Below are 10,040 nucleotides of genomic sequence, written 5' to 3'. Positions count from 1 at the left end.
CGTAGGCCACACGTCATCCCACACAGGCGGTTTTCTCTTGAGGAGACGAGAAGTTGTCAGGATGCAGGTGGTGTTCAGATAATGCAGGGTGATGAGGGGAGGACGTGCGATTTTACGACGAGTTTACTGCCTTCTCCATCGCTGATGTAACAAATCCGTTCAGAATCGTGGACAAGCGAGAGATCGGAATGTTAAACGCCTTCTGAAATCGTAACTTCTTGGAAAAATCAGTATCGATTGGTTCGGAAATTTTAAAGTAATTAATTTAGAATTTTAACAAAACATTTAAAATTTTAAAGTAACCAATGCAAATGTCCGAATATCCTGGCTATGTAACTAAACATTTTGATATTGGACCACAATTGAGATTTTATGGTGCCATGGCTTTTAAAATAAGCAACTCTGAGCCCTGAAATACTGTGCTGGATTTCAAAGTGATATATTTCACGGCAAAGTTGCTAAAAGAAAAAAAAAAAAAAAAGAAGAAGAAAAAAAAAAAAAAAAGGTAATTGTATTTAGCAAATTGTTTGTCTCTTGCTGCCATACACTCATGTATCAGAAGTGTTTTATAACACTGATCTGTAATGATCCAGATTTTCTCCCGGTATTTATTACATATGATGTCAAATCCAGTTTTTTCCTACTGAACAACACCTCTGTGCCATGATGCGAGCCCTACATGGTGAATAAAAAAAAAGCGCAATTCCTAATCTAAAACCGGATCCTGCGTTCTCTCTGTAGTGTCCCCCTAATACACCCCGACATGAAGTTGTGCAACTGAAACCCAGACAAAGTTCCCGCCTTCTGCCTGCGCTTCATACCGTGACCCATAATGCACGTGTGCCCTTTTGTTTTTTTCTTTCTTTTAACAACGCTAGCATCTAAGGTGGTTTAGGACACGGAGAGGAATCCAGATCCCGCCGATTCCTGGTTCTCTCTAATCACGAGAGCGTGCAGTCATAAGCGCCCTCATCAGCTGCCTCATCCTCCAATTCCTCCTTGTGGTTGTCCTCCATAATACGAGGCGCAGAGCCGGCAGGGATCTCGAGAGTCATGGGAAGGGTGAAGGCTGCGACTCCGCGATGCTCCTCCACTCGGGGGAGAACTGGGTCGGCCATCTTGGAGACGGACGGCTGAAACGTGTCGAGCTGGACCTGATCCTCGGAGACGTCGCACAGCTTCTGCAGCTCAGGAGCAACGAGGTTCAGAAAGGGCTTATAACCCAGACTAGAGACAGACAGTGACAGAGACAAACAGCATGGTCAAAGTTACATTTTTTACTATCATTAATAATTGCTTAGTTTTATGTAAACCAAAGTTCATAGTAGTTTATTATTATTGCGCACACACACACACACCAGTCAGATGAAGCCCACTGATCGATAGCGATGAGTCCTGCTTGTACACTCTGAACCGTTTCCGTATCCGCAGCATCCAAATAACCCAAAACCTGCTTAATGATGCTGACATCACGCAGAATCAGACCAATCACAATGCTCCATTCCAAGCATCCTGCTTCTAAAAACACATGCAGCAGGTACCTGTGGAAAGATGACAGACTGATTACCACACTCCCAGCAGTCTACCTCCAAAAAAAAACATGCTAATGTCAGAGTTCCAACACATTTCTCATTTCAAAATTCCATACTTTTCCAGACTCAAATAGGCAGAGCTCCCTGAAGGGTTTTAAGACCATAATTCACATCTGAAATAATGAGTTGGTAAATTACAACTATAACCGCTACCATGCAATCTCTAATGTATGTGATCATATTACCGCTAGAAGGTTGTAGCTACTGCTTCAAACCAACACCAAACCCTGTTCATTGCACAGCATTTTATTCAAATTTCAATTCTAAAACAGTGCAATGTTAATTTTATACTGTAAACATTCAATCCTACAGTAACAGTTTGTTCCACAACTTGTTTGAGTGTGCAATTCATTACTATTGGGAACTGTTTAGGAAAAACTCAGTGATGTCAGAAATGTCTTTTCCTGTAAAATTACCTCAGCTGCACCTGGGACTTGTGGGGACCCTTATTGGCCAGCTCCATGGAGATGTGCTCCAGCTCTGACTGGCTGAGGTTTAGTGTAGAGAAGTTCTCATCCACCATCGTCCAGTCACCATCCACCATGGAGCTCGTCTCGGTCAGATCTGTGGCTGAGCCGATACTGCACTCCTCCGCTGGAAAGTAGAGCGTTAACCATTTCACAAACAAACTTTACTAAAGAGTCCATATGAGGGTTTCATTCTTTAGAAACAGCACTTAATTCTGATACATTATTGACGTATAAGAACCTTCTTGGTGAATTAAATGAAGGAAGAAAAAAAAAAAAGAAAAATTTGGGATCAGGCTGTAAGATAATTAAAACAAAAATAAAGCGAAAACAAAGTTTCTTAGAAACAAACTCTGCTTACTTTTATTGATAAGAGGAGATAGAAAGGCTTCTTGTGTTTGCGGAGCACCGTGAGAGGAGGCGGAGTCAATCTCTTTAGGCTCTGCCCCCAGTCTGTCTAACCAATTGTGATTGGTTGCGATCTGAGGTGGTGCTGTGTCCATATCGCTATTTAATAAGCTATCGTTAGACCGAGACTTCAAAAGACGTGCATTTAACACTGCAGAGACAGAAAAAGAAAAAAAGACAGAAAAAAGACAATAAGAACTGAGACATTAACTTACTTTAATGGTTTCCATTCTTTTTTTCAGTATTTTACCAATGAAAATGTTTAATGACCCCCATGTCTCCACCCCACCGTCAAATCAATCAAACTAGCAGATGCATTTAATTTAATGTGACAATCCGTTGTATAAATCTTTTTTAATAGACAATAAGTAGAGCACACTTGAAGGACGTCGCTTGTCTATTTTCAGTTCCAGCGCTCGTCAAAGCATCTCTGATGTTCTGGGGTCTATTGGGCATAATTTTTTTTTTGTCCATAGGAAATATTTTCTGGGTTTACCAACCGTCTGTGGGTGTTTGGTTCCCTGATGCCTCCTTAGTTTGTAGGGCTTATTTTTCTATTCAACACATTCATTTTTATCTTCTCCCAGGCGTTTTGCTATATTTCCTCTTTGCTGCGTCTTTTTTCAAAGCTATGTCTTTACGTTCCTGCTCTCACAATACGCCGCAAAAAATTAAGGAAATTTCTTCTCATTTCATATATGAATTAGTTTAAAAATATTTAGATTAAAATTATTGATGGTGCTGTTATAAATAAAATACCTAAATAATAAAATGAATTCAAGAGTGCGCTTGGGGACCCTTCAAAAATATTTAGTGACCCCTAGTGGTGGTTCTGACCCCCGGGTTGGGAACGTGACTTAATATGTTCAAGGATTCACAAATCTAAACAAATAACTACATTTCTTTTACTTGTATACAAGTTACACTACTTGAAAATGTAGACACATTAACAACTGCATATAAATCACATGGCAGGATTTGTATTTCGCACAACACGGCCACACACCTGTTCGACACACGCGTCCGTTTTTGAGAGGTGAGCCGGCGGGCAGAACAGGAAAAGGCCACAGGAAGTCGTTATGGAGGCATTTGAGGGCGGAGACAAAGTCGGCGATTCGAGCGACGCGCGTGCGCTCTCTGGTCAGCCAACCGATCAGCTCGAAGCCCAGCTGCGCCGAGAAACTGCCGAGATCCTTCAGACGGATCTGCTCCAGCAAACGTCGTGCGTGACGCCATAACATCATGTCGATGTACATGTTCTCAGCACTGTCGCTCTCCTTACTGCAGGCACACAAGTAATACGACATGTCAGCAAATGAGAATCAAATCGATGCTAACGCATGAACGGGCTTTTGTCGTGCTAAATAAGACTTTTCCTGTTCTGTCTCTAGCAAGATGCAGCTCTACCTCTGCCATGTTAATCTAAATTCTAAGTGACTATCAGGATACAAATGCCAACTTGTACCTGATCCGAGTCTGTAAATCCTATACACGCAAATGTTATGGCATACAAGCTATCAGCTATTATATAACAAATATCTGATCATTAAAAAAGACAAAGTCAATGTGTACACAGACCCTTTAGTGCAAGGTCCTGAAGGCATGCTGAAGGTTTTCTGCAAATTGAATTTTCCTGCAGAAACAGTTTCCGCCGACTGAGACAGACTGATGCTGCGATGACGGAAAAACTCAAAACCTCCTGTAGAGCTTGGCTCCTATACAGACAAAATTTTTTTTATTAATAATCATTGTGTCGGTATGGCAAAACAATCAGATTAATGTATTGGAGATTCAACAGCTAAAAAACCTCACCCTGAGTAGTTTTAAGAATGTTTACAGTGTACACTCTATACACTTATACACTGCTATTAAAGTGTATAGAAACATTTCGAAAGTAGTTTATTTAAATTGTTTAAGTTCAACAGCGTTTGTGTGCTTGAGTTTCAATACAATTCAATACACCACACTCACTTGACTGGTCGGAGTAGTGGGTGGAGTCTCGCTCTCCCCTGAGCCAATAGCCTTGAGGAATCGGATCATGTGACGACAGAGATCCCATTTTCCTTGTTCGAGTGCCGTGTTGAAGAGGAGAGTAGCGTGCTGACGACTCACTGCTGGAGCCTCCATGTTCTTGCAAAATAATGACACTATTATGAAATCTGACTTTCAGTTCAGCAATAACAAAGTCAGAAAGCCAATCGTAGGAAACAATAATGCATTTCTGTCTCAATATGCAGTATGCACACATACGCAGTTTTGAAAAAGCTAAATAAATGTAAAACACAGTGACATAAAATAAATTGAGAGCATTTCAGCTTTCACTTTGCAGTTTCCTTATTGACCCTAAGGTTTATAATTAGCCAAACGTCCATTTGCTCTTAAAATTACCTGAAGTATGATGAGATAGGAAGCTGCCGTGTCCAGATCTCGGGCCATGATGCACTCCTCAAAAAGATCTTTTGGGTTCCCGACTGCAGCAAACAGGTAATTCCAGAGATTAAACTCGGTCTTGCGGGCGCAGTGGACGATTGTGCGCAGGAACAGGGGAAACTCAGCCAGGAACTTGGCCACGGTGGGCAGCAGTGGATCGGGAATGGGCTCACGAGATGTTGCTTCCTCCTCCAGCACCACATGCACCATCAGCTCCAACACGTGTGAGAAATAAGGCAGTGAGGAACATGACTGAGCCAACAATAAGGCCTGCTCACCCAGGTTTCTCACCAGCAGCTGACGGAGGAGGTGATGGAGGTAAATCTGTGATGTCCTTTCTACCAAACAGAACGGAAAAAATGACTCGGGGGGCTCCCGAGCCAAAGAAAGCACAGAGGGTCTGCGGGAAAGGCTTTCTTTGGTGGAGGCATCTACTCCGGTACCATCCAGAGAGGCCGAATTTCCACTGAGACCATCTTTGGAGGAAAACGAAGAATCGTAAAGAAGAGTGTCATTAGCAGCACCCAAAACGAGAGCGTCCTCCGACAGCACAGCGAGAGGGTAGATGTCGAGGAGGAACGACAGCATGATGCGTCGCGAAAGGAACGAATGCGGCTTGCGGTTCTCGCGGCGCGGAAAAAGAGGGAGCCACACCTTCATCCCCGACTCGCCGCACGAGAGCCACAGAGCCTCCACCAGGTGGCGCTTCTTAGAACCGTAATGACTAGAGGCCCACACGCTCTCAACACACTGAGCGAGAACCACAGGTGGAGAAAAAGGCAGCTAAAAGGAAGAGTGGAAAAACGGAAAACATTTAAACAAACAAACAAACACTATAAAGACACAACAGGGGAGGGACAAAGTCAGAAACTATGCATGTAAAAATACAAGTCAAATTTGAAAAAAAGTCTCAACTTAGATCCACTTCTAGAATTTTAACCTGAACTCACCAGGGTTTTCTGACTGGCTGTTGTGTCCTTGTCTCGCACCTGTGGGCAGGACCGATCTCTCTGCAGCATAATGAGCTGGCCAGCCAAATTCAACAAAATACTTTCTGCATTACATGCCTGAGAAAGACAAGATCGGCAAACCAGCAATTACAATATTATCTTGTGTGTGTGTGTGTGTGTGTGTGTGTGTGTGTATCTATCTATCTATCTATCTATCTATCTATCTATCTATCTATCTATCTATCTATCTATCTATCTATCTATCTGAGAGAGAGAGAGAGAGAGAAGAGGAAAAAAGCAGAGAGTAGAGGTGAGAGAGAGAGAGAAAGAATACAAAGTGCTGTCATGTACTATGTATTAATACTTTATTTGGCTTAGATTCTCAAACATTTTGTAGGTAACTGCTTCCATCAAATGAGTGTACGAGTATTCTAACTAAATTGTGTGTGTGTGTGTGTGTGTGTGTGTGTGTTAACTGATGCGTGGTTTTTAGTCACAATTTCATCGCAGATCTGACTAAGGTGCGTGTGTGTACACGCACCCACATTGAGCATACCCACTGTATGGTTTTCAGTGAAATGCCACGTACATTCTAACTGAACTCTGTGTGTGCGTGTGTGTGTTGTATCTGCTGTATGGTTTTCAGTGACATTCTAACTGAACTGTGTGTGTGTGTGTGTGTGTGTTGTACCTGCTGTATGGTTTTCAGTGACATTCTAACTGAACTGTGTGTGTGTGTGTGTGTGTGTGTGTGTGTGTGTGTGTGTGTGTTGTACCTGCTGTGTGGTTTTCAGTGACATTCCGGTCTCTGTTCTGACTGAAGTGAGTGTGACTGAAACCACCAGGGCAGGATGAGGAATATAACGTGACATGGACACTTCCTGTAGTAAATCTACAGAAACTGAAGAGCTGAGAAGAAACAGACACATTTACTCTAAATCATTCCATCTCAAATCTTACACTTTACTGCAAACTGAAACGCCAACTATGACAGCATAAACATAAGCACATGCGAGATGCAGGTCAGTTGTTTTTATTCTACAATATAAGGTAAGAGAATGCGGTGTGACTAGTTAGAGTGTGTGTGCGTGTGTGTGTTCATTACCCATCTTGCTTCTTTTCGATGCTATAAAGGCAGATGGAGCAGTCAGTGCGAAACAAAATGATCGTGTTTCTGAACACGTTGAGCAGCAAAGTTTCAGCATGCAGCTTTGTAACGCTGGCAAAAGCGTTGTCGAGGTTCGAGGAGCGGAGATATAACCTCAGCTACACACAACAAATAAACACAATCAGTGACTATTGTAAAGCACACACACATTGATTGCATTTTGTTCACTTTACTGAGCAGTGTAACATTGCTGTTGACCGTAGTGACTCTGTAATTGGCTCATATTGACTATATATAATCTACAAATATTTTAATACCTCACAAAAGTGTGTTGAGATTTCTGGAAAAATTAGTTATGGTGTGAAATACTGCATTTTATACCACAGTGCTGTTGAAACATCAAATCTGATTGGCTAGAGGAAGTCAATTTATTTTCTATACCACACTGAGACTGGCATCAGGCTAAATCCGTTTAGTATTTTCACTTGGGTTCATGTTTTATATACATGTATACACAAAAACGTAAAACATTTATTGATATTTTTGCTTAGTACGATTTCTGTAGAGTTGTGTGAACATTTATTGACCAGTGTTTAACCATTTATATCCAGAGTTATCGAGGATTTTCCACCATTACCTTTTTCCCCCCTCTGTAACATGACAAAGCTGCTTTTCTTCTTTTTTTTTTTTTTTTTTTTTAGTAATTTTTAGAGAAAAAGAAAAGACGAAGAGGATAGTGAGGTAACATTGCTAATTAGGGATGAATTTATAAAGGATAAACATATAGGCACTAAATTCTTTATCTCTGTAAAACTGCTTAAGTAAAATGTCCAAAGCGCTATACAAAAACACAATTGAATGGAACTGTTAACTATTTTTGTAAAAGATTTATTTCCTTTAGGTTTGTTCACCCAGACAGAACAACCACAGCTTTACTGAGGACAAAGTCATGTCAGGTAGATCCGAGAACGCCTAATTAGCTACTAAATCAGCTTTCATGTGTAAACTGTGGTGCTGTACCTCCTCCTGCTGGTCGATGAAGTTGTAACAGGCAACAACGACAAAGTCATTCCACCAGGTGAGACCTCCGGTCACAGCCATGCTCTGTTCCTGCAATACACACAGGTATGATGGATTAAAGAACAAAACTGTACAGAGCAAAACGGTACATACTTATGTTAGATGTCGACCGGTTTTACCGATTCAGATAGCTAGATTGAAGTGCACTTGCTGATAATCGATTTAAAAATCAAATTAAATCAACCAAAATTTTTTTTAATGGATACTGGATAAAAAAAAGAAAAACACTCTGGCTCTGGCTTTAGTGAAGACAATTAAAAATGGGCATTTTAGGCTTTTAAGATTTACGTGAAATGGTAATGCTTTGAAGTTTGTTACATTAACTGAAATTAATAAATGCTTTTGAAGTATTGCTCATTTGTTCCTTTTTTTTTTTTATTTATGAAAATTATTTTAAATTGAGTTAAATTGAGCACCAGTGAATCGCCTCTAGAGGCCGCTCCTGTACCATATAATGACAACGGACCTTCTCAGCGCAAACGCAACCCGGAAAAACTATCATTATGGATTTTTGAATAGCAGATATTTACAGCAATAAACTATCAGTGCTGATTAACTGGCAAAAACAATGAATAGGTCATCCTCTATTAAACATGTCATTTTAATACAAAACTCCCTTAAAGTCATTGCAGGTCTTTGGAACAATTTCGGATCACATTAATATTTTGAATATACATGCAACACATACCTGTGTAATGTTTCCAAACAGTTTCCATTTCCTGGTATATAATGAGTAATGTGCAAATCCGCGTCTCCCCGCTACAACCAAACACTGACCTGCTGAGTCTATAGCTGCAAACTGCACACACACACACACAAAACACATAAGCACACGGCAATCTAAAAACCATGCACCGTTCGTTCGGCCCAAAATAGATAAATTAAATTGTGAAAAACATCCATCCCATACACACAAACACACACTTACCCTTATTGGCCAGTTTGTTTCGAGATATGTGCTATGAATCTGAAACCAGAAACATTTAACAAGGATTGAGAACATACACAGAATTATGAATCATGATATGTTCTGCCATATCAATATTGTTTCATATTTATTTGTGCCTGAAAATGGAGTGTTTTATGAATATCAAATAATTTTATTTTATTTAAAAATGACATTAAAAACTATTTTCGGTCTAAATTTTATTTTGCTTTATACCAATTACATGATCGTCATAAATCCCAAGTGTGTATTGCAAATAAAAATGAAAAAGAAGGAGAAGTATGTGATACTTCTCTAAATAAAGTGATGCAATCTGAGCATACATGCATTTAGATTTTTAAAGTGTGTTAAACAAATAATGCGTGTGTAAATACAGGTGTGCAACAAAACGAGAGCGAGAGAGAGCATGGAGTGTGTTTAGCTGCCTCTTCGAGTATATGCTCATATATTTAAATGGTCCATGTATGTAACAGTGTAGACCCTGTTGGTGTGGCAGGTGCGTTTACTTGTGTGTACCTGCACTACGTGCCAGTGTTTGTGTCCCAGTAAAGTGCTGAGTTGTGTGTGTGTTGTGCTCCGTGCTGAGTGTTGCTCCTGGTTGTGGATCTGAACGGCATCTCCACACGTCATCAGAAGTCGATCCTCACCGTGGAGAAGCACCTGCTCCTGATTACTCTAGAGTGAGAGAGAGAGAGAGAGAGAGACTCAGACTACTTCAATCTACATTCAAATTCTGATGGTTGTAATTGAATCATCAGAAATCACCAGAACAAGTGTTATTTGGTTGATAAAGCCTGAACTTGAAGTTAAGTAGTTGATAAGTGTAAACGATAAGACTAATATAGCTGCCTTAAATCTAGCTCAAACTTAATGACATTGCATGCTTTGCAAGACTTAAATGATTTCTGATTAATACTTGATAATTGGTTGGGTCATGTTTGTTTGTTTTTAATACCATGTCATCATCGCGGCCATTTCCATGGCAGAATCAAGGTGAGTATTGTGAGATGTTATGCAGTCTTGACTAAGGCAGTACAGGGGATATTTGGAGTCCTGCAG

General features: G+C 40.5%; 1 protein-coding gene across 1 annotated transcript in view; it reads right to left on the bottom strand.

Moving 5' to 3' along the window:
• Nucleotides 1-846: 846 nt before the first annotated feature.
• ric1 (RIC1 homolog, RAB6A GEF complex partner 1) overlaps nt 847-10,040 on the bottom strand; it is a 49,401-nt gene continuing 40,207 nt past the window's right edge. Inside the window, exons 12-26 of the mRNA XM_083563942.1 lie at nt 9,498-9,656; nt 8,964-9,002; nt 8,724-8,834; nt 7,976-8,065; nt 6,953-7,113; nt 6,624-6,756; nt 5,848-5,964; nt 4,856-5,680; nt 4,439-4,597; nt 4,046-4,182; nt 3,474-3,748; nt 2,421-2,618; nt 2,009-2,186; nt 1,359-1,541; nt 847-1,227 (exon numbers count right to left, since the gene is read on the bottom strand). Coding sequence (XP_083420068.1) covers nt 942-1,227; nt 1,359-1,541; nt 2,009-2,186; nt 2,421-2,618; nt 3,474-3,748; nt 4,046-4,182; nt 4,439-4,597; nt 4,856-5,680; nt 5,848-5,964; nt 6,624-6,756; nt 6,953-7,113; nt 7,976-8,065; nt 8,724-8,834; nt 8,964-9,002; nt 9,498-9,656 — 3,051 coding nt within the window. The 3' untranslated portion in view covers nt 847-941. The remainder of the gene's footprint in view (nt 1,228-1,358; nt 1,542-2,008; nt 2,187-2,420; nt 2,619-3,473; nt 3,749-4,045; nt 4,183-4,438; nt 4,598-4,855; nt 5,681-5,847; nt 5,965-6,623; nt 6,757-6,952; nt 7,114-7,975; nt 8,066-8,723; nt 8,835-8,963; nt 9,003-9,497; nt 9,657-10,040) is intronic.

Source organism: Silurus aristotelis (genome assembly GCF_946808225.1).
Source record: "Silurus aristotelis genome assembly, chromosome: 16".
Taxonomy (NCBI): Eukaryota; Metazoa; Chordata; class Actinopteri; order Siluriformes; family Siluridae; genus Silurus; species Silurus aristotelis.
This window is presented reverse-complemented; position numbering and strand designations above follow the sequence as displayed.